This window comes from Zeus faber (genome assembly GCF_960531495.2).
Source record: "Zeus faber genome assembly, chromosome: 7".
NCBI lineage: Eukaryota > Metazoa > Chordata > Actinopteri > Zeiformes > Zeidae > Zeus > Zeus faber.
In genome coordinates this window covers 12,134,329-12,158,667 of record NC_137203.1, presented here as the reverse complement: position 1 = coordinate 12,158,667, position 24,339 = coordinate 12,134,329, and the positions used below count along the sequence as shown (strand labels likewise).

At 43.0% G+C, this 24,339-nt stretch overlaps 2 protein-coding genes across 4 annotated transcripts in view; one reads left to right on the top strand and one right to left on the bottom strand.

Moving 5' to 3' along the window:
• Nucleotides 1-4,582: 4,582 nt before the first annotated feature.
• selenop (selenoprotein P) lies at nucleotides 4,583-8,653 on the bottom strand. Its single transcript, XM_080004516.1, has 5 exons — nucleotides 8,546-8,653; nucleotides 7,684-7,913; nucleotides 6,935-7,147; nucleotides 6,700-6,817; nucleotides 4,583-6,583 (listed from the first exon to the last, which is right to left on the bottom strand). The coding sequence occupies exons 2-5, from the start codon at nucleotides 7,881-7,883 to the stop codon at nucleotides 6,200-6,202; spliced, it is 915 nt and encodes a 304-aa protein (XP_079860642.1). The 5' UTR covers nucleotides 7,884-7,913; nucleotides 8,546-8,653; the 3' UTR covers nucleotides 4,583-6,199.
• Nucleotides 8,654-12,082: 3,429 nt separating this feature from the next.
• Nucleotides 12,083-24,339, top strand: part of znf131 (zinc finger protein 131) — a 13,463-nt gene continuing 1,206 nt past the window's right edge. Inside the window, exons 1-9 of one of the 3 annotated variants that reach the window (XM_080003717.1) lie at nucleotides 12,083-12,173; nucleotides 12,997-13,149; nucleotides 14,321-14,422; nucleotides 14,802-14,946; nucleotides 15,866-15,941; nucleotides 17,882-18,082; nucleotides 19,140-19,515; nucleotides 19,777-19,907; nucleotides 23,812-24,339. The exon at nucleotides 23,812-24,339 is cut by the window's right edge and continues 1,206 nt beyond it. In XM_080003717.1, coding sequence (XP_079859843.1) covers nucleotides 13,020-13,149; nucleotides 14,321-14,422; nucleotides 14,802-14,946; nucleotides 15,866-15,941; nucleotides 17,882-18,082; nucleotides 19,140-19,515; nucleotides 19,777-19,907; nucleotides 23,812-24,300 — 1,650 coding nt within the window. In that variant the 5' untranslated portion in view covers nucleotides 12,083-12,173; nucleotides 12,997-13,019 and the 3' untranslated portion in view covers nucleotides 24,301-24,339. Of the gene's footprint in view, nucleotides 12,174-12,625; nucleotides 12,753-12,996; nucleotides 13,150-14,320; nucleotides 14,423-14,801; nucleotides 14,947-15,865; nucleotides 15,981-17,881; nucleotides 18,083-19,139; nucleotides 19,516-19,776; nucleotides 19,908-23,811 lie in introns of those variants that run through there. The other 2 variants (XM_080003715.1, XM_080003716.1) reach the window with 2 other exon arrangements.

Sequence of the window (24,339 nt, the reverse complement as noted above, 5' to 3'; positions counted from 1 at the left end):
GTCCCGCTCACGTTCATATCCCATTCCGCATCACATTTGCCTTCGGGAGACGCCCGTATTTGCAGCACATTCTGAATCCGATACTGTAATATTCGGCGTTGTCATAGTGATCGCTCACAAAGTAATTAGGTCCATAATTACTCTGCACTGCTCCCCCTGCTCCCAGTTCCCGTTTGAACCGCTCTCGCTCGCTTCTCGTCGCTGACGCAGGAACATAACTGGAGGGTTTTTTCTATATATGTATGTAATTAATAGATACGTATATTTTTGTGGTGTTCATACATTATTCAGTAACTGCGGCGTGTTTTTTCGATGCCTGTGCCTACGACAGTGTTATTACCCTGCTCTTTTCGGGAAGGTACGCTCATGTCAACGTCTCGATGTTTGTATTAACGCTTTACCTTTTACCAGCAAAGAGTGAAGTGATGTGAAAACTCTTTTCTCTGCACATAAATCCACGGCTAAAGAACCAGCACAGGACACAGGATTCACTTGACGCTGACATCACATATACAGAAATGTGTAGATTTATATATATATATATATATATATATATATATATATATATATATTACTCAATATACTCTACTACAATATTTTTGCAAAGCTGCTATCTCTCATCAGCTGCTTTTTATACAGCACCAGTGCCAAATGGACTCCCCGTCGTATCAATCAACAGGACTCGTGTGGGAAACCTTCTTCTCTTTATTTGGGGGCAAAAAAGCTAATGTCAGACATAAACCCCTGACGAATAATACAGGAAGCGCTTCTCTCGAGAATTCTCCCTTGCGGCGAATCTCGACGAATGCTGTAAAATGGAAAAGTGAACACAAACGTGTTTCGTGCGGCGTGAGGGGCGGTGGTAGACAGACGTTTCGGGGGGGGGGGTGGGTACAGAGTCGAGGTGGTATTCAAATTGAGTTTGACGAGGTGCCCCGCCCTAGGATTTCAAGTACAGGTCGAGCGACGCATTTGTTTGTGTCGTTTTGTTGCCTATTTACACACTATCCAGGCCAAGGGGGGCAGAAAGGTGCACAACTAATGAAATAAATAATAATAACAATAATAATAATAATAATAATAATAATAATAATAATAATAATGAAAACCAGTTATGAAAATCAATTCAAATATGAAGAAATTGCATTATGAACTAGTGAAAATAACAACCCCTTTCTCTCTCAAATATATATACTAAGTAATATATACCATATCAATTATTATATATCCTATAATGCAATTCCTCCGCAGCCCACTAGGGGGGCGCGCCCCATCGTTTGAATACCACTGGATTAGAGGTATTAGAGTGAATTATTGGGTTTAGTTGGATGTAGATGATCCCAACACACAGGAAAAAGGAGACAAAAACGAAAGGAAAAAAGCACGAGCCATACATTTAATGTGAATATGAAACTATGACTTATAACTTGTGCCATTCTCTCTCTCTCTCTCTCTCTCTCTCTCTCTCTCTCTCTCTCTCGCTCTCTCTTTCTCTCTCAGTGTTCGGTTGCTGCTGCCAAGTGCTAACTATACCAGCAGGTCAAAGCTGTTATACAGTTAAATAATTAAAAAAAAAAAAAAAAGTCTTAATATATTTATTAGTGATGTCAAATTACAAATATACATATTTGTATGTCCTTAAATGTTACTAATCAAAGCGTATTTTGCTGCTTAGATTGTGTATTTGCATTAAGCTTCACAGTGGTGCTGACGGCGGGAAACAGCGTCAAAGAAATGTTTCCTTCTCTATGCTTTATACTGTTTTAAAGTGGAACTGTGTTAAAATATATTGGGGTTTTTTCCGATTGTTTTTTTTATTCCATGTTGATTTTTTCACCAAAAAAAAAAAAAAAAAAAAAAAACCAGCGCAGCCCAGCATGGCAACAGAGGGAACTGTCCGTGTTAACTCATCAATTTGTTTCCATGGGCGATTCAGTCGAGAAATTGAATTGAAAGTTGTATGAATAAAATGGATGTTCCCGTGATGTAGAAGCTCCATCAGCTCCATCAGCTCCATCAGCGCTGTCGTGTTCAGACCTTTTTAATTTCGGAGTTTGTGATTTTGTACGTTTTTTCCCCGCAGCATATTAACATGTTTCAAGGTGAATTCATTAAAACACATTAAAACACATTCCGCTGTTTTCCGCTCTGGATCCGCCCGATGTGACGCTGAACGACGGCACACCTGGAGAACTCGAGGCCGTCTTTGCCTGCGTTGCCTTTTTTACTGGTTTGGATTCGCAGCTTTGACCTCCTCCACCTCTTCCTCCGTGTCGTCGTTCCCGGGGCTTCCTCGAGGAAGCCACGATAAAATGCGAACCTCTTAAACAAAGATCAGAACGTGAGGCGCGTTCTTTTGGCCAATATTAAATGATTTGATTTTATTTCCGGTGGCTCCGGTCTGCCGCGTCGCCAGAAGGTGTTGATTCCCCAAATGTTCCCTCCATGAACACACGGTTGTGTGTTTGTACGCTGCGTTTACCACCTCTCAATGGTTTTAATGTTGTGGCCGATAGGTGTGTTTGTGTGTGTGTGTGTGTGTATGCGTGTGTCTGTAGTTGTGGAATGCAAGAGGATATGCATTTTTGTAAGTGCTCGTTTTTTTTTATAAGAAAAAAATGGGTACATTGTGTTTGGACGTGTGTGTGCATGTGTGTGCACGTGTGTGTGTGTGAGATTCACCCTCCACCTCCACCCTAAGTGGGGTTGAAAGCTCTGCAGAGACGGGGGCGCGTCGCGGGGAAAGCATATCGGACAATTAAGCGGGAGGCCGGGCGCAGCCCGGCACGGCGAGGGGCTGATTGGATCAGCGAGGGCCCCACTCACAGCTCCCCCGTCTCAGGACATCGCGGGTAATTACCCACAATGCACCGCTCCCCCCGTATTGAATCTGAGACCCAATTACGCCCGCACAGGCCTTGTTTATTACCCCTGCATCGCTTGTTGACCTTTGAGGAGGCACTTTGGGAGGCGTTTTCGGCTGCATTACGCCCGCGAGACGCTGAGCTGGAGTGTTTTAAATGCAGCTCGACGTGAGAGAGGGTTTGAGAGGTTTGTGAGACGCGTCGGAATCAGAGTGACTTTTCATCCTAATAAAATAAATGCGATACAAACAAACACACCAGGCAAATTAAAAGGTGTTATCTTTAGGCAGCTGCTCCACACTGAGATGGATGGATAGATAGATAGATAGATAGATAGATAGATACAAATGTAGATAGATAGATGGATAGATAGATAGATAGAAAGATAGATGGATAGATAGATAGATACAAATGTAGATAGATAGATAGACAGACAGACAGACAGGCAGACAGACTGATGGATGGATAGATCATTTAGATAACAAACATTTAATTCCAATTCCAAAAATTAAAAATACACAAACACACACACATTCACACGTGCACTCACCCTTTTTCATATAATGAGTTATATTATGCAGATATGCATATTTTATACGAGACAAAGTGTTTCTTCAGTGTACCGATATCTTCATCTGCAAATAGGCGGCATTTTCAGTTTTTATCCATTTTATTATACAGTATTAGTATTATATATCATTATTTCTCTCAAATTTTCCTCATACACTATATGAGTTCATGACTAAAAACCAAGAGGAAAAAGTTTCCACTTTCAGCAAATTTCATCAAAATCAAAATTGACATGGTTTCAAGATTTTTCAGAGCAAGAGTTGTGAAAAACAGAATGTGTTTAGTGGGATTCAGTGCAGGGTTGTGTGGCGCTCAGATCAGGTTGGACTGTGCTGAGGTTGTCCAGACTTGTCCAGTCTGTGTGTTCATCCCCTGTCCCTCGATGGCCACCTGTTGACTAAACTCCAGCAAAACACCCTCGCAGCACAATGTACATGTATGTTCTTCAAACTTAGTGCAGTGTAGTGAAATATGTCCATGTTTAAACTGACTCTTAACGCAGTCTTGGATAAGTGCAATATTACCCTGTTATGATAATACCCATATGCATATATAATACATATTCTCTATTTTTTTATTTCAATTTTGTCTTTAATTTAATTTAATTTAATTTAATTTAATTTAATAGTATTTTTAATTTTATTAAATTAAAATTAGATTTTTCCTCAAATGCAGATTTACTTACATTTTTTAATAACTAATAATTAAACACTTTGTTTTTGTGCTGCAAAAGTTGTATCAAAGGTGCTATACAAATATTGTTTTATTATTATTATTATTATTATTATTATTTTGATTATTATTATATACGGATTAAACACGCAGTTCTTAACATGAGGTAACATGATCCCTTTCTTTAGTCACATGCGTCCAACCCCAGTGCATGTGCAGGGGAAATACCTCCCAGTTACTCCCACAGACACACACACACACACACGCACGCACGCACGCACGCACGCACGCACACACACACACACACACACACACACACACACACACACTATGTCCAGTAAATTATGGAGCCTAATATAAGTGTAGCCATTAGAGTAATTTACTTTACTAATCACTGCTTACTTTTCCTTTTATTTCATTGATTTACAACACACACACACACAAACACACACATAAAAACACGCATGTACAAGATAGGGAATGAAAAACACTAACCACCTTTATTCAAGACTTTTCACATCGTATTTCAACGTGGTCAAATACAGTTTCTGTGCAAACATCAGGACTTCTGGGTGACTCTCGTCCTTCCCTAGAAACCTTCATTACGTACAGAGTGCATCCAATCCACCATTTAATTCACCTTTTCCCCATCCTTTCTTGAACAAGACAGCTCATTTTCATTCCATTTTGGTTTTCTTTTTTTGCTTTTTTTTGCCAAACAATAAGCAGAGTACAAAGGAGTGGTGTGTGAAAAACCAAAGGAAATTAATTATAAAAAAAAGGGGCGGGGGGTGGGTGGGGGGTGGGGGGGATTACCAAATACTCCGTCACGTCTTAGCAGAAAATTGCGAATTATTTATTCACCTCAGATATACTGAAATAATCAAATTATGAGTAAAAAAATAAATCTTGACATTTAAGAAAATAAAAAACACAATTCACTTTTAGTTCAGCGGCGTTAAGTGTTTACTCTGGCAAAGTGTTTTGTCTCTGTCGGCTTTTAAGTGTGCTTTATGTGATGTTAGAAGGTTGGCATTTTTTTTTTTTACTATTTTGTTGATTAGAATATACTGCACTTAATGGATATAGTGTCACTCGTGCTTGTGAAGCATTTAGTTGTACCAATTCTTCCAATGTCTTAATTGTTTACGGATGATTTCCCTTTCTGTTGTTCTGAAATTCTCTTCAAGGAGATGTTCGATCTTGAAGTTCTGAGGGAGCGTCGTGTTCTGTTCTATCTGCCCCCTCCTCTCTCCCCTGCCCGACATCATACAGGTGCCACTAGACCATAGTTTCCACACCTGGCTTCATTGAGGATGGAGAGAGCGAAACGGAAGAGGTGAGACTAAAACACGGTCCCTCCCAACACTCCTGAGGAAGGACGGGGAAGCTTACGCGGACGGAGAGGTGGTGAGACGGGCAAAAGCTGCTGGTTTTCTATTCACTTTGAAACACTTTGAGTCGAATTGGAAGAAGATCGTTTTAGCCACATTCAAAAAAGCTTCTCGTGGGTCTATCGTCAAATAAAACCAATTAACACTAAATATCTTGTTTGTTTGTCATTTTAGCTCCGTCCCATACTTAATCAAAACAGAAATGGTTTTGGTTGCTTTGGCTTTTGCAGTCTTCTCTACGTGCCCGTCGCCATCATCTCCCTCCAGTAGCCCCCAATCCGTTCTCAGGGTAATACTTGTTGGTGTAAAGAGCGCGTCGCCCCGGTGTTTCAAGCAGGTGCCAGTGATGGTTTGGACTGGATCGTGAGAGCCTGCCTACTGCTGCTCTCACCCTCAGCTCTCCACACCCGGGGCTCAGGCTCACTTGGATTGCGCGGGCCGCTGTCAGTCAGCGGGGGGCAAACGTCACTGTCAGGACTCTTGGACCTGCTCAGCCACGTGGCCCGTCAGCCCGTGTCACTGTCAGGAGGCGGGGAGAGCCTCGTCACAGTGTCAGAGACCAACGGGCTGTTCGCTCTCCACTTCCCCAAACAGCCTACGTCAGTGTCAGCATCAGCTGGAGAGAGGGCCGGCTTCGTCGTCGGAGCCCGCCCTCTGCTGTCAGCTGTGCTTTGACTTTCACATGGCCTTCCCTGGTAATCAAGGCCTCTCAAGGGCCACCTGTGGCCCTTGGGGCATTTGGCCCAGATGCATGGCCTGCTGGCCCATGAGCAGTTGCCCTAAGTCTAACGGGCTAATATCGAGGCCAAGGTCCTCAACACGCACCCCTTGGTCATGACCCTGTCTGTGTTCACTATGACCATGTTGATTTTGGCCGTGTGCATGGCCAGCACCATGGTGATCTCCATGGTGGTGACCATGACCCTGGCCATGAGTGTGACCAGCCACATGTTGCTCTCCATGGTGGTGACCATGCCCATGTCCACGTCCAGGTTCAGTCTCCACCTCTACAGCCGCCGGACCCTCGCCCTCAGGCCTGGATTCCACTGGGCCATTGCACACTGCGGGCAGGTCTCCGCTCGGCTGAGGAAAACAAAGACATGGGAAAGGAGGACAGAGTAAAGGAGAGGAAAGAGGGGAGTTGTTTTACCAGATGGATCCTTAATCTTTGTATATGTTTGCATATGGGAATAGCCTACCTCATGCATACAGTCCCCACATGGACGTTTGCAGTAGGATTGCTTGATGGCATTCTCAATATGGCCCTGCCCAATGATGGAATAAGGCAGTGAGATGTGATCGGTGAGACGTCCGCACCTGTTGGTCAAGAGCATATTGAACATCGGATCAGAGACGTAGAGAGTAAAGTCTTTGCGCGGTGTCAAACCCCGTTGAGACAAACTCAAACCAATTCGTCCACTGCATGTGACTGACCGGTCATAAATGAGGAAGTCGTCCTTGTCTCCGTTCAAAGCCTGCCAGACATCAGGCTGATGTTCCTCCTGCTTGTGGAGTGAGATGCTAGATGACAGTCTCTTGTTCAGCATTTCATGCAGGCGCTGCGCTTGCATCCCCTGGTGGTTGACCACCATGTAGTTCACATTCATCAGACCCTGATTTTCCAGCTTCTGGCGTAGGCGGTCCATTCTGCAAGAGGAGAAAACAGCACACAAATGAGCTTCTTGCTTAGGAGAAAAATTGAATAGTTTGATTTGTGCACTAGATAAGTGAACTGAAATGAGAGAACACCTACGATGCTATTATGGGACATTGGAGATTGGATACTGAGGTCAGAGGTTAAAAGTCCATGGCATGTTTTTGCTCCAGCCCTGCATGGATCCACCTCACTGGGACCTCTGCGTTGTTCTGATTCCCACATGATTCAAAATGCGGAGTGGAATTGTACTTTCTGGACCCGGTATTTCCACCTCTGATCATGGTTTCTTATAAAATACTTTATAAAGGGTTGATGAGGTGGGGGGCTATGATGGACCAATGACAGTTGCTCAAAGGAAAATCCACACAATAGACAGGATGGATGGATAATGGATAATAGAGAATTTCACAGAAATTCATAAAGTATAACAGTTAGGCCCAAAAGGCTGTGGAGACGTGATTTTGGGGTGGTGTTGGTTGGGCCTTTCTTGTAAGCAGAGACGGACAAACAAATGTTTTGCACTGACCTGGACGCCTGCACCAGGCAGAAAAATCAGCTGGCCTGTAAGAGAGCCACCACCGTAACCCGACCCCTGGCCTCCCTCATGGGGTCCAGCTCCCCGATCTTCCACTCCGGCGGGGGCCGACAACGAGGCCCAGCGCCCTGGCTCTCTGCCCCGCCGCCAGGCAGCAGGCAGAGAGCCAGCAGGCTGAGCCACACCCACATCTCCGCTGAGTGGGTCCTCCCTGCCCTTATCTGAGTGGAGTAGAGGAGGTCGGAGGAATTGGGGAGAAGAGGAGGAGGGGCAACAAGTGGGAGGATCCATCAAAGTGTAGTCAAGCTCAACGGACAACAAATAAGGAGATAGTACAAAAGGTCAGGGCAGTGTCACGGTTTTAAAAACACAAACTCTAGTAACTCATTTAATGATCAGAGAGGAATAAAATGAGATCATGCAAATAGGGACAGGAATGGAAAATGGACTAAATACATATATTTTGGTGACAGATGCCTGAAGTAACGTATGCATCATCACTTCTTAAACTGTTTTGCGCGGCTGACTTAAGAAAAGAGAAAAAAATGCAGATATTTAGAGATAATGCAGATATACTGCTGATATCTGCACGCCTTGTTGTTATTACACTAACATGCACACGCACGTGCATGCATGCATTCAGAGGCGACTAAGGCACGTGGGAGAAAAAGTTAAAAAGCACAACAAAACTGCAAAAGAGTAAATTAGGCTGGATTTAAAATACATTTATTTACAGACCAATACACCATAAACAAGGGCTTTTTTTAAATTTCCACTGTTAATGTATATTCCATTAAAACATATAAGAACAAATAAAGTTGTAAGCTCTGGACTTTGCAGAGGGTGAACCTACCGTCTGGTCCTTGTTCTCTCTCAGCTCAGCTCCCTTCTGTTGCAAAACACTTGAAGAAAAACAAGTCTGCTCCTCCGCTGCTCCCCCTTTTATACCCTGCCCCTTGTTTTCCTGCCTGAAAGCAGGACAAAGTTCAGTCCTCCGGTCCCGCTGCTCTCACCCTGCCTGTTTGCTGATTCACTATCTCTAGGTTAAATTAGTCATCCAATATGTGCTATGTCAAGGAAAAGGCTCATGATCTCGTTGATATTCAACAATGAAGAAATCGAACACACAAAGTGAAGAACACACAATAGAAATGCATCTTCTGTGGGTAACGAGGTGCATGAATGTGCCTCGAAAAATCAATGATATGTACATTTGACATATTTTTACATCTTTAAACCGTTGTGTGTTTATATACTGTTCATCCAATTTAGACGTGCCTTTCTGCGCAAGTCCTTTGCTGACTTGGCCTGGCAGCGAATTTAGCCAAACAGAGAAGTTGTGCAAGAGCAGAATGTTCTGACATCCTGTTTTTCTCCCTCGGACCGAAGATAGAAATTAGTAAAGAAATCCAAAAAAGGAGGTAAATGTAAACATTTTTGATTCAATTGTGTTTGTTTATTTTTCTATCTGTCCCTGCGTCTGTCCATCCAACCATTTATTGATTTGTTTGTTTTTTAATTTTTCTAACATTTTTGGGGAATTTTCGAAAACAGTATCAATTCCGCCAATAAAATGCCTGGTCAAAGTACATGTTGTAGATGTGGAGCCCAATTTATTTATTTTTCAATATATATATTTTTCAATGTCTTTTATATGATCTAAACTGCAAAGGGTTATTCAGTGTCATCAAACTGTTGGAATGGGACCAAATATTGAGAAACACTTGGTTACCAGAAGTCACACCCTTCAAGAAAAATAAAAAAAAGAACATTAAAAAAAAAAAATACAGGTCCAAACGGTCCGGTGATTTTTTTCAGCAGATATTATCTAAGGCTGCTGGCGTTGTCTAAAGGTTGTGGTGCAGTTTGGCTTCATCTACAGTACATGTGTCATTGAGAATACACTGCGTCTACTTCTAGGGTGATCCAGACCAGCGTATTCTCACTTTTCAAACACATTCAAACTCAAAGCGCTGCCCAACCGCCTGAAGAGACGCAGACTGTTCACCACTCGCTGTGGTCAGCATGTCTCTGGGTATTTGCCCTGCAGGTGAACTAACGCAGCAGCTGAGCTTGTTAAAACGACGGAGGGAACAGTTTGCTTCTTGGTTTATAACCGGGTTGTTTAATCATCTCAGGAGTTTACCACACAAGCCGTGACCCATTTATACCCAACACTATCTGATACCCCGACCTTGTGAGGGCAAAATTGCTTGCATAACAACTATCACATTGGGTTTTTTTTTTTTTTTTTTTTTTTTTTTTTAATTATTATAAGTATAATCAAGTTGTAAATAGACTTTATTGTATTGAATTCAGTCAACACTATTGTTGCACAATATTGCATCAAACATTTGGAACATGTTCTCAACTCATGTCTTTGCATGTTCTTGGAATGATATTAGGCATTGGTGCGGCACCATAATACTGCCAGGGTAAAAGTCTTGAGTTCCAATTTGAGACAAGTCTGAGCTGTAAACAGTTTATTTTCAGACAGCACACGATGACCCCAATTCACCTCCATAAGGTCAATGTGAGGAAAGGAAGGAAAAACTCCAAGGAAAAAGTGAAGTCAAGGGAAATACTCCCAGAAATCCCCTTTGGGAAAAAGTCAGTGCAACGTCATTTTAGCACTGCATTTCAGATATTTATTATTGCGAGGTGCATTGCAAAGATAAGGCATCTAGATTCAGGTTCAGATCCATACAAATTAATAATTTGCAACACAAGATGTCTTCAAAAACAACAACATAAACATAAAGTACGATTTCACAATCATAGCCGAGGTCTATTTGATGACTACTTTTCATAGGCACTTTGCATTGTCCTACCTACAACAGGTTGAATTAATAAATCAGGTTATAAATGATGCTATGGCGACATCTAATGTATGTATAACCTGTGTGTCATTCATCAACATATCAAATGCTGTGCAGCTTTTAAAGGGGGCCTGTCACGCTTTTCCTTATTTTCTGTCATATATGTATGTTATGTGGGATGTGCATATTAGACGCGGCCAAAGTGTCAAATAATGAAGTGAACTAATGACAACGTCATCGCTGTGAACAAAACGTTCAGGCTTCCGATCGCTCTGAACGCTCTGTTCTCAAAGGTTTTTTCTAGTCCCTGCACAAGCTGACGTCAGCTCGTCATGGATTTCTTCATGGTCATCCGCTCCATCCGATGCACTGTGCCTTTCTCCAAACAAAACCAATAAAAATTGTGTTTTTATTCTAGATGTATATGTTTATTTTATTTTACTCTCCGACGTTTACATGAAACAAAAAATCCCCACGTACGAGAGTCCGTCTCTCCCACAAGCTTGGAGCACGGCAACCAAAGTCGGAACCAACTTTCAAATGAGGCCTTGTAGATCTAATATGAGTGAAGATTCAACAACTGGATTGATTATTTCTCGCTTCAAATTTGTTCAGAAACAGATTTTAGTGTACTGATATGGTGAAATCAGTGAACGTTTACGGAGTAAATAAGGCCCGGAGTAAAGCTCAAACCCTATTGGCTCAGAACTAGGGGCTTGGCTGCTCATTCACAATCAAACCTACCCACACTGAGCAGCCTGTTTTGGAACAGTCCGGGTTTAGAGGCATGTCACAATGACTCGAATGCATAATCTGAATGAAAGTGAAAGTGTTTTTGGGACTTCAGAGACCTCAATTAGCTTGTGTAAAAAGGAGCACGATAGGGCCTCTTTAAAGTTTGAAATTATCTGTTTTTAAGACAACTGTACTGCAATAGCTTAAGCTTTTTTTCCACATTTTACATTGTGCAACCAGTTGCATCCCCTGATTGGTCTGCATTTACTAATATAACTAGAAGACTTTGATTGAATTGCAAATTATGTCAGGTTTACTCTAATGCTGCGTTCCATTGAAGACGGAACTTGGAAAAGCCCAACCTCCTACGTGGGAAAGTGCAAAGGCATGAGTCGGAATTCCAAGTCAATCCGAGTTTGCCAAGATAACAGACCTGACGTGTAACATCAACAGCAACATGTTGGCACACATGTTGGCACACATGTTGCAGGTGAACAAAGGTCCCTCTGCTTTGGTTTTCACTTGAAACCACGTCTGACTTCGGTCTAAACGATGTGCTTTTTGTTCCTCCGCAGATGCTTGGAGAAAATTAGAAACACAAATAAGCACAAACACAGATTAACTGCAGGCTTCCATGCTTCCAGAACCACTAGAACACATTAAGCTCGGAATGGGTTAGGGTTAGGGTCGGACTTCTACCGAGCTTTGGTAAATGCAGCACAAGCAATCGCTCAGCGCTGTCAGTGAAGGTCTGTCGCTTAGCAACGCCGCTTGGCGTCCCTTGAGGTCACAATGCATGCTGGGAAAGCGAGTACAGGCTGCGGAAGGACCGCCCTCCCCACAGCGCCGGGAGAACAGCCGCTCTACATGCGTCGAGAGACACATTACAACGAAACAACTTTGTAAAGCAGCGCAGCTGGATTAGAGGTACCTCTACCGGTGGTTTAAACCCTGCGTTTTGACCCGCGATTGTCACAATTAGGAAATGTGGGAGGAAAAGTGTGTTTTAATGCGCGTTTTGATGACGTAATGTGGATTGTCAAACACGAAACGGCGAGCGTGCTAGCAGGCCCGTTTCCTGCTAAAACGCGGGCTTTTCTCGCCTTAGCAGCTCGTTTTGCCTGCTCTCCAAACGTATTCGTGGCTCTGTGCGTTGGTGGTAGCTTGCCCTTTCCGCGGGCATTGGAGGAAATCGACATGTATCGATTTTGGGGATATTATTCCCTTTCGCTAGGGAGGTAGCCAGAAGCTAAAAGTTGGCTGATTTAGCTTGTAGTGGGACGTCACCATCTGCTGGTCTCCGATTGGCTGGATCGGATGCCAGTCTCCACTGCGCTTGAGCGTCATTTCTGTGTTGTGGTTTGTGTTGCGTGAGGGGTCGAGGCTTTGTTTACTGTTCAACGAGAATAAGTCATGATTTAACTGGATGGATTCAATCAACTAAAGAAAGAATACACAAACATGGCAATATTGTTAATATCCGAACATAGGAAAAAAAAAAAAAAGGTAAATATACAAGCAAATGAGCAATAAATCTGTCAACAATCCCCATTGTCAACCATCGTTGTGTGGATAAGTGAGAGGAAGGCGTGAATACATTTTAATTTACATTTCGACCACTGCATTCGTTGTGATAGAGTGTGATTAGTCAAGCTGATCAAATTCCTTACATGAAAAAAGGCTTGAGGGGGCTGAATATTTTCCAAGGCTGTGTATGTGAAAGCGCCCTTCCTTCCCTGTTGTTGTGCAGCATAGGACAGGACTGGGTGTGTGATGGCGGCCGAGGAGGAGAGGGCGATGGAGTGCGGCAGCGAGTTCCCAGCTCACTACAAAGTCATGCTGGACAAGCTGAACGAGCAGAGACAACTCGACCAGTTCACAGACATCACCTTGATCGTGGATGGTGTGTGTGTGTGTGTGTGTGTGTGTGTGTGTGTGTGTGTGTGTGTGTGTGTGTGTGTGTGTGTGTGTGTGTGTGAGAGAGAGACAACCTTTATGTCATCTTAAGTGAATCCAATATTTGCCTAGTTCAAACGAAGACTGACATAAGGTTGCTTTGCCACACAATTATTTTGTTAAAAATAAATGTGCCTCATAGCAATCTGATATTGTTTTGGAGAGGCCATAAATACATTAAAAAAAAAAAAAGTAACATTAACATTTACATTACATTTACATTTAGTCATTTAGCAGACGCTTTTATCCAAAGCGACTTACAAGGGAGAATAACATTCAAGCTACATTGCGACAGAGATTAGTGTAACAACAACATTAGTGTAACAATAAATACTGCAAGGTGGTGCTAAGTAATTGTAGGTTAGGACAGGAGGTACTCACTGAAGAGCTGGGTCTTCAAGTGCTTCTTAAAGACAGAGAGGGAGGTCCCCGCTCTGGTCATTTTTGGCAGCTCGTTCCACCAACGTGGAACTACAAATGAGAATAGCCTGGATTGCCGTGGCTGTATGGCCGGCAGAGCCAGGCGACGCTCATTTGACGAGCGCAGCATCCGGGGGGCAACATGTGCTTTTACAAGAGCATTTAAGTAGGCGGGAGCATTCCCAGCAATCACTCTGTAGGCCAGCATAAGAGACTTTACTTAACTTAATTAACTACAATTTATTTTATATCTTCTATATATTTTAGCTTTTGTGACTTTTATTTTTCATATATTATTTGATTGTCTGTTCTTGCCCGATCTTCTTTTACTTTAACTTTTTTGCATATATAAATAGTCATTGTTTTAAAGATTTTGTTGTTAACTTCTACTAGGTGTTTTCATGATCTTGATTGTATAGTGCTTTTAGTTCTGAGAAAAGCGCTTCATAGATAAAATAAATTATTATTATTATTATTATTATTATTATTAGTATTAGTATTAGTAGTAGAATTATTATACTTTGATGCCACATTTACAACTAATTTATGGCATTATATGATCTATTTACGTATTCTGAAATGGCACAAAAACACAATCAGTCATGTCTAATTTTATTCATGATTGTTATCTGAAGACTAATGGTATTTTTCTCTCCTTTCGTTTGCTTTGTTCTGGTTTTTTATTTGTTGCTTTGAAGGGCACCAATTCCGAGCTCATAAAGCAGTGCTGGCAGCGTGCAGTCAGTTTTTTCACAAATTTTTCCAGGATTTCACCCAGGAGCCGCTAGTGGAAATAGAAGGTATGTTGTGTATTAGTGTTCCATAATCAGTTTCTGTATTTTTTATTTTATTTTTTTTAATGGTTTGTCTGAGAAATGTTCATCATGGTTCTCGTTTGAATACATTTTGAATGCTGTGACAACAAGTTTTGCAAATGATAAGGAGCTGAAATATTTAAGGTTGTATCTTCCCGTTGTTAATTTAGAGAACAAAACAGTGCCACATTCACATTATGTCACTTTCATAATCGTATCATGACTACATCCGAAATGTATCACTTATACATTGTCACTTCCAAGTGATAACATGGTTTTCTTTCGCAGCACTAAATACATCTTGCTTTCCCTTCCCTCTTAAAAAATGTTATCCTTCGCTCACCCTTGCTTGTGTTTCCTACAGGAGTCAGTAACTCAGCGTTCCGCCAGCTGATGGAGTTCACCTACACCGCCACGTTGGCCATCACTGGAGAGGAGGAGGCCAGCGACGTGTGGAAGGCTGCAGAGTACCTGCAGATGCAGGAGGCCATCAAGGCTCTCAACAACAGGTGGGATGAAAATGGACGACTGGTCTGATGGTTCTCTGGTCAACTTGCTGCATGGTCCATTGTAAAGACAAGTTGAATTTATTTGCCTTAGACAAAAGCCACAGGTACTCGTAAAATATAATAAACTATACATTTCTCTTGTATGTAAATCCAGATTTTTCTTTTTAAAGTGACTGAGTTAGTACTGTTATGTAGTGGAGTAAAAAGTAGAGAAGTAAAGAACTCTGTTTTCATCCTCCACTTTGCTTTTCTTTGTCATCATGTTCGATAAAGTCGCAATTTATTGCCAGCTTGACACGTACTGTGAGTGCTCGCGATAAATAGGCTTCATTGACTTCACTTTGTCAGTTTGAGTGGCACAAAACTAAAGGTGTACTCCCAAGTTCTCAGTTTTGGTGACTCATTTTGGTGACTAATGATAATAATTACAGGTTAATAACCATATACTGTATTTTGGGGGTGCGCAAAATAAAGCCTCACAGGCTGGCTGTTGAGTAAGTAGTCATTAGATAGCAGTTTGTCTCTAGAGTTACTGCTATTCAGTATGTACTGGAAAAAGGTTTTATTTCTTATTCAGTCACCTTTTTATGCTCCTTTACTGACAGCATTGTCATGTTTATGACCACATGTCCCTCATGCCTTATACAGTAATGTATAGCAAAATTATGGGAAATAAATGTTTTTTTGGTTTACGGGTTTTTACTGTTAGAAAAATTACTGTTACTGTAAAATTAGATACCACAGATAGAACAGAAAATACCTGCTCTTCCATTTACAGTAAGAGTCTTTCCCTTTTTAAGGTGTCACGTAGAAAGATTACCACAAATATATCGATGTTGAATGCCTTTGTGCTTCTGGTGCACAGAGGCATTTATATCTTTTTTTTTTATACTTAATAAACATGATCTTTCGCCCACAGGAGAACGGAGAATCCCTCACAAGATCTGACAGTGAAGAACAAAGGCGTCAAAAGGAAAATTTCCGAAACATCGAATGTAATTACAGAGACACTGTCCTCGGTAGAAGGGGAACAGGTGAGAGATGGCTGGTATTCACATGTTTATGGTGACAGATGGCTGGCATTCTTTCCATTGGAGGACTTCCATCCATCCATCCATCCATTTTCCACCGCTTATCTGGGGCCGGGTCGTGGTGGCAGCAGGCTGAGCAAGGAAATCCAGGCGCCCCTTCTACCCGGCAACGTTTTCCAGTTCCTCCTGGGGGACCCCAAGGCGTTCCCAGGCCAGCTGGGAGATATAATCCCTCCAGTGCATTCTGGGTCTACCCCATGGTCTCCTACCAGTTGGACTTGCCTGGAAAACCTCCAAGGGAAGGCGCCAAGGAGGAATCCTGATCAGATGCCACCTCAACTGGCTCCTTTCGACGCAAAGGAGCAGCGGCTCTACTCCGAGCTCCCTCCGGATGTCTTAGCTCCTCACCCTATCTCTAAGGCTAAGCCCAGTCACCCTACGGAGGAAACTAATTTCGGCCACTTGTATTTGCAATCTCGTTCTTTCGGTCACTACCCAAAGCTCATGACCATAGGGGAGGGTTGGGACGTAGATGGACTGGTAAATTGAGAGCTTTGATTTCCAGCTCAGCTCCCTCTTCACCACAACGGTCCGGTACAACGCCCGCATCACTGCTGACGCCGCACCGATCCGCCTGTCCATCTCACGCTCCATTTTCCCCTCGCTCGTGAACAAGATCCCGAGATACTTGAGCTCCTTCACTTGGCGAAGCAACTCGCTCCCAAACCAGAGGGAGCAATCCACCGTTTTCCGGCAGAGAACCATGGCCTCAGACTTGGAGGTGCTGACTCTCATCCCAGCCGCTTCACACTCGGCTGCAAACCGCCCCAGTGCGTGCTGGAGGTCACGGTCTGATGAAGCCAATAAAACCACATCATTTGCAAAAAGCAGAGATGCAATTCTGAGGTTCCCAAACCCGCCTGGCGCCTCTCACCCTGGGCAACTCCAGAAAAGGAGAGAATCCAGTCCCCTCTCCAGGAGTTTGGTTCCAGAGCCAATGCTGTGCGTATAGGTGAGCCCAGCTATATCTAGTTGGTACCGCTCCACCTCCCGCACCAGCTGCGGCTCCTTCCCCGCCAGAGAGGTGACATTCCACGTCCCTAGAGCTAGTCTATGATGCCGAGGATCAGCAGGCCCAGGCCCCCACCTTTGCCTGCTGCCTGGCAGACATTGCACCCGGTTCCAGCGCCTATCCCTGCAGGTGTTGGGTCCACAGGGTGACTGCTGCATGGTATTTTTTCGGGCTGTGCCCGGCCGAGCCCCATGGGTCAAGGCCCGACCACCAGACGCTCGCCCGGCAAACTACCCCCACAGGTCTGGCTCCAGGAGGGGGCCCCGGTTTCCCTATTCTGGGCGAGGTACCATGTTTCCTTGATTGTCGTTGCATTAGGGTGAATCGCCTTTTGTCTGGTCCCTCCCCTGGGACCACTCTGCCTTGGGAAGACCCTACCAGGGGCTAATGCCCCCAACAACACAGCTCCCATGGTCACTGGGACACACACACCCCACCACCGCAGTGAGGTGGCGATTCCTCGGGGACTTGCTATATATAATTTAGTAAAACATATAATTTATCACCTTTATACTCGTACCAATAACCTATCCTGTACATAGAATTTCATTTTGTATATTCTGTATATTTTTATGTCTGAATATTTCTGTTTTGTGTTTTTTGGTCTCTTGTATTTATTTATCGGTATATTTGGCAAATGTTATTGTATTTTTACTTAACTTTTTTATTCTGTCCTATTTTATTTTTTTTGTTATTTTTTTTTTTATTTCAGACTTTTTTTAATCTGTACCAATCCTCACTATGAAAAGTTGAACAATAAACTTAATTCCCAATGAACTCCGTAACTCGTTGTTGCATCTCAGACTAAATATTTTCCTTGTTCCTGCTCCAGGTAGAGATTGAGGTGATAGTCGACGGGGACATAGAGTTGGAAGATTCGACGCTCGAGGAGGTGGTGGACGCCGCAAAAACGGCCCAGGCCGCCTCGGACGACTCTGCCCTGGCTCTGCTTGCTGACATCACCAGCAAGTACCAACAGGAGGCGCCAACGCTACACCTGCTCAAGAAGGAAGAAGTGGAAGAAGTGGAAGAGGTCGGAATCCCATTTTATTTACACAAAGGATTGTGTACCGTGCTCTTCCCAGAATCCTCTTTATTGTATTGCTGTACACAGAGAATCCACAAGACCCTTTATTTGTACATGCATTCGTTGTGTGCCTTCGCTTTCAGCCGGTATGATGCAAATGGGAATGCACCAAGTCAATAATTATTGTGCAAGAAGAACCTTTGTTAATAATCAGTCGGAGGTATTACATTTTAAATGTCAAAGCAGTACAAACAATTTTATCTTTACGTAAATCATAAGTAAAGCTTTATTTATATAGCACTTTCGAAAACACTCTCACAATGTGATCCACAAACAGAGAAGTGGCATTAGAAGAAACAAAACTTAAAAAACAATTAAAAGGGCACATGAAAAAAAAGATAACTTACATTTATTTTGATTTTTTTAAATATCTATAAAATGCTGAGGGGGAAAAAACAACAACCACAAAGGAAAATGAGTATAATCAAAAAAAAAATCAACAAAGGTACTTAATGTTTATACCGTATATGTTTCTACACCACTATTTGTAACATGTCTAAGTTTAGTCACCAATTGGTGAACAACGCAACCCCCTAAATGGTTTTTAATTCAAGTGTTCAATTATTTTATTATTCATAAAAATTATTGAGGTCACCCACATTTGCAATGACGTGGAGATGTACAGAGTTAAGGAGATCAAATAAAAATAATAATAAAGGTTGTATATAGTGGTGATATAATAGTGGTGGCTCAGTGATTAGCACTGTTGCCTGTGTTGGAACACTGCAGGGGCCTTTCTGTGGCGTTTGCATGTTCTCCCCATGTTCACGTGGGTTTCCCCCTAAAGACATGCATGTTCAGGGTTAGACACTGCTCCTGAGCAAGGCATCGGTCAAGATATGGAGTTCAGCCCACTGCTCCTAGATATACAATCTACTAGAATTGGTCAAATGCAGAGAACTAATTATTTCCAGGGGGATAAGTAAAGTATAGAAACTACAAAATATTAATTATAACACTGGATAATTATCATTATTTTATTTTTTTTGTCGGTGCTCCCCAGGAGGTCTTGTACCAGGAGGAGACGGTGACGGCCTCCAAAGTCCTGGAGAACGTGGAGGTGGTGGAGGTCCAGATCTCCCAGGTGGACAACATGTTCCGCTGCACCAAATGCGAGCGCAGCTTCAAGCTCTACTACCACCTCAAGCAGCACATGAGGACGCACGCCGGCCTGCTGGACAAGCCGCACGTGTGCAACCACTGCGGCAAGGCCTACACCCGCGAGGGCGCCCTGAAGCAGCACGTCAACACCTTCCATTTCGAGGCGGAGGAGCTGTCGCAGAACCAGAGGCCGCAGAAAAAAGTACACGTTTGCGACTACTGCGAGAAGCATTTCGACCATTTTGGCCACTTCAAGGAGCACCTACGGAAGCACACCGGTGAGAATGACACGGGCGCCATTTCCCCCTGTGAGACGTACCCAACATAGGTTCAAGTTGTTGTTAATATAATATTGTTGTATTGTTTTAGATTGTTTTTCTCATATTTTTAAAGGTAATACTAAGAAAATGGACTCGTGCCACTTATTCCTAGAGAAGGTTCATCTGGCTGCGACTGATATAAAGTGGTTTGATACCACTTTTGTGTCACTTTGGACAAAAGCTAAATGATGTAATGTAATGCGTCTTATTGTTTTTTAGGTGAGAAGCCGTACCAATGTTCAGACTGCCATGAGCGCTTTGCGAGGAAGAGCACGCTGAAATGCCACATGGCAGCGTGTCAGAATGGAGCCGGGGCCAAGAAGGGACGGAAAAAACTCTATGAATGCCAGGTGAGGTTCAGACGGCTCCCTCTGGTTTCTCATGGCATTTAATGAGGTGTTTCAAGACAGCGGGTGTAGTCTTAGTTACGCTATGTTCATAAAAAACAACCATTTTTTTGCGATGGGAGGAAATAATTATCCAGTTAAGTCATCGCCAGCCAATTTTCCATCCCTTTCACCCCTCGCTTTTTCTCCAAAGGCAAATGTGGGTGTGGTTAGTAATTGAATGTAGATCATTAGCAGCACCATGGTAACCAATGATAAACAAAGCAGGTTCTGGGTGGCACCACTATCGGCTGCCAGTGGTGGGCAGAAAGAGCGGCAACCACACAAGTAAAAGTTTTGAGGTGGAGGGTTTTTCTCCTCCACCATCACCTGAAATAGACGATAGACTGCTGTCCCACCCAATACACTGTAGTTGCTACACAAGAATGACATTTTGAACCGCTGTCACGGCACAAGTTATTTCTTGCTGCGGTGAAAAGCAGCGTATAGCAGCACTTTGAACGTGGAACGGGTGCAGGCGGCGACGTCACGTTGGCATAACAGAGAAATCCATTTAAAAAATCACCGTCTTCCTTTGTGTCCCGTGTGAAAGGACGTCTGTCGAGATTCTAGTCAAATGAACTGCTTAGCTACCTGAGGTGAAAAATAGATATACAGTATAGATATCTATATAGAGAGCCTATTTAGATTTTCCCATTAGTTTTACACCAACTGTATATGCATGCTGTTTTGTTTTTTTCTCCATAAGAGATTGTAAGCTTTTAAAGAGGATGTTTTGCTCCTTTTTACACACATTAATTTCCGTCTCTGAGGTCCCCAAAACGAGTTTTTGAGCATTGTGACATGCCTCTAAACCTGGACCTCTGAACCCAAAAACGGGCTGTTTCAGTGCTTGTAGCTTTAATTGTGAATGAGCAGCCAAGCCCCGAGTTCTGAGCCAATGGGGTTTGGGCTTTACTCCGGGCTGCCTTTTATTTACTTCACCTCGTCAGTACACTAAAATCTGTTTCTGAACAAATTGAGGTGAGAAATAAGCAATCCAGTCGCTGAATCTTCACTCATATTAGATCTACAAGGCCTTATTTAAAAGTTGGTTCTGACTTTGGTTGCCGTGTCCAGACTTGTAGGAGACATGGACACGGACACCGCAACGCACCGGGACTCTCACACGCTGGGATTTTTTGTTTCACGTAAACGTTGGAGAATAAAATAAATACATACATCAAGAATAAATACACTTATTTTGTTGGTTTTGTTTGGAGAAAGGCACAGCGGATCAGATGGAGCGGATGACCATATAAAGAAATCCTTGACGAGCGGACGTCAGCTTATGCAGAGACTAGGAAAAGCCTTTGAGAACAGAGCGTTCAGAGCGATCGGAAGCCTCAATGTTTTGTTCGCAGCGATGACTTTGTCATTGGTTGACTTCATTATTTGACACTTTCGCCGCGTCTAATATGAACATCCCACATAACATTATAAATATATGACAGAAAATAAGGAAAAGCATAATAGGTCTCCTTTAATAAAAGTAATAATGACAGTGTTTTATTTATTATTTTTTGTTTTGCTCAAAGTGATGCAAGGCAGAAATGCCAGTGAAGTGCTTGAAAAATCAAAATCAGAGGTCTTCTGCCCTCTTATGGATTATACGTGCACTGCTATTTTTATAGATGTTACGGCCATAATAACAATTATATTGTTACTAATATTTCAAGATAAATATTTACTGGTTTGAGGAAAATTATAATTTATTAATATTCAGTACCTTGTTTTATAAGACCAGTTGTGAAAATCTCTTAAATAAAATATGATACAGCACATATAAATGTATCTGTAAATTCCACAATGGTCACTTCATTGCATTCCATGGTGCAATGTGCAATATAAATCACGAAATGCTAAATACACTGTTTTGATTATTTTATTACACTAATTAAAGTTCTGAACAGGCTGTCACTTCTCACATGTCTTCTATGGGAAATTTAATGTCTATATTTTCCTGAATGAGGACAGAAACTGTCAGAAAGTCTGTTTGCCCCACAATGCAAAATAGAAAGGTTGCTGTTGAAATTAACCAAGTTGTTGTTTTTTTTTAAACGTTGCCTAAATAAAAAAAAGTCAAAAATGATGTTTTTGTTTAAAAAAAAAACCAAACATGTGATCAAAACATTTCCATTAATTTCTGATGTATCAAATATTATCCATTCCGGCTATTCTTTGATGTATCAGGTTTTTACTCTGCATTAACAGGGTTAATACATCGTTCCCAGAACAGCTTTAAGGACATAGTTCTGACCAGGGAAATGTAATAAATTTAAATTGAATCCAGCACGGTTGCAAATAGTCACTTATAATAGTAGATAACATTGAGGTTATGACAGATGCAGGGAACTGTATTTGTGGTGTGGGGATGGTCTGGTTGAGCAGCCACACCTGACCTGGATCTAGGCGATTGGGATCAGAGTGGCTGCATACCTGTTGCTCATTGGTTGGTCTAACGAGCAGCAGGTAAAACCCCCATCCCCACACTCAGTCAGGATAGGAGCCCTGTCATGACATGTTCCATCTGCTCCTGGCTAATTCCACCTGGAAACCGGTGTCTGCAACCCATCGTCTTCTGTGTCTCTGTGCCTGGAGGCTCTGGAAATGCCACTTGGCTGGTGTGTGGCAGGCGAAACTGCCACAGTAATAAACGTAATAGATTACAGGGAAATGTAATACATTTAAATTGAATCCAGCATGGATGGAAATAGGCACGTATAATAGTAGATAACAATGAGATTAATGACATATATATATATAGAAATACACTAACATAAAGAATAGGCAATGAGACAGCAGTGCTTAAAAGATACTTGAAACCTCTAATTTAATTTTGTAATGCAAATGTCTTTTTCTCCCAGTCTTTTTAGTCACGGGACGCCACCTAACCGTAACTAAACAATGTGAATATGACTATTACAAAATTATAAATAAATAAAAATAAAAATAAAAATCACACGTCACAACGTCAGGTTAGTCAGGCGTCACAAGTCATGCGGGTCTCCCCAGGAGCAAATCCTGGCACCTTCCACCCTCCATAGTCGACTAATCGACCAACTCTCGATGGGTTGTCCGTGTTAACAGTAAACACTTAAAGAAGAAAACCTTTTTTTTTATTTTATTTTTACGTTCTACACACTTAACTGTTTAAAATCCATTCAAACGTTTAAAAAAAACAAAAAAAAAAACCCTAACGGTACTGTTTTCCAAATGGGAGAGGGGGAAGAATGTGCACGTGGCATGTGGGAGAGGAAGCCGCGTGGGCGTGTACGCTGCAGTAGTTCCGCTTTCTCAGAATTCCGAGGGGGGTCTGTCATGGAGATTTATTTTGTTCCCCCCGATATCACCTTCCCCCTTTCCCGTCCCATAATGCACCACCACCACCACCATTACCGCGTGAGCCGGCTGGCGAAATTAGCTTTAATTTCAGACGCCGTTTTGTCACCATCTCGCTATGTCGGACTGCCATCGTGCGTGGGTAAAACCACGCAGCGCTCTCGTGGTTTTATAGCTGGAAGTCTAATTTGTCACAATCTATTTGTGTATTTATTTTAGCTTACATTCGTAAAAGCACGCAAAGAAGTGCATTGTTGATTCGGCCAAATGGCGGAACACGATACGCAGCTCAGATCACAGCGCCTTTTTTTTTTTTTTTTCAAAACAAACTGTGTTTTTATTGTAGATTTATTTATTTCACTGCGTTTTTTTCAAATTGAATGAAATAAACCTACATTGTGTCTCGGGTTAAAAAGAAAATACCTCTGCTTTGCTGCTGCGTCCCTTTAAGCTTCTTATAGGTGGAGCAGATAACGATCTCACCTTCTGCTTCCCACCTAAGCCTTCTCTCCTCCCGCTCCTCCAGGTGTGCAGCAGCGTGTTCAACAGCTGGGAGCAGTTCAAGGACCACCTGGTGAGCCACACGGGGGAGAAGCCGAACCACTGCACCATCTGCGACCAGTGGTTCACCCGCCCCCGCGAGCTGGACGCCCACCTCAGCGACGTCCACGCCGCCGCCGTCAACAACAAGCTGCTGCTGACGGAGGAGATGGTGGGCGGCGACTCGGCCGCCTCCGCCCTGGCCTCCCTGCTGGAAGACGGCGTGCAGGTGGAGGCGGTGACGGTGGAGCCCATGGACGTGATCACGATGGAGGAGGAGGAGGCGGCCACGGTGGTGGTGGAGGAGGACGGCGGCGTGACGGAGATGTGCGAGGAGGACGTGGAGAGGCTGAAGCAGGCCGGCGTGCATATCCAGGTGGTGCACCTGACGGCCGGCCAGGTGGAGGCGCAGCAGGTGGTGAACTCTGAGGTGGAGCTGAAGGTGGAGCACGTCGGAGGGGAGAAAGAGGCTTGAGGGGCGGTTGGAGAACAACAAAGCGCGGGCGTCGGGAGG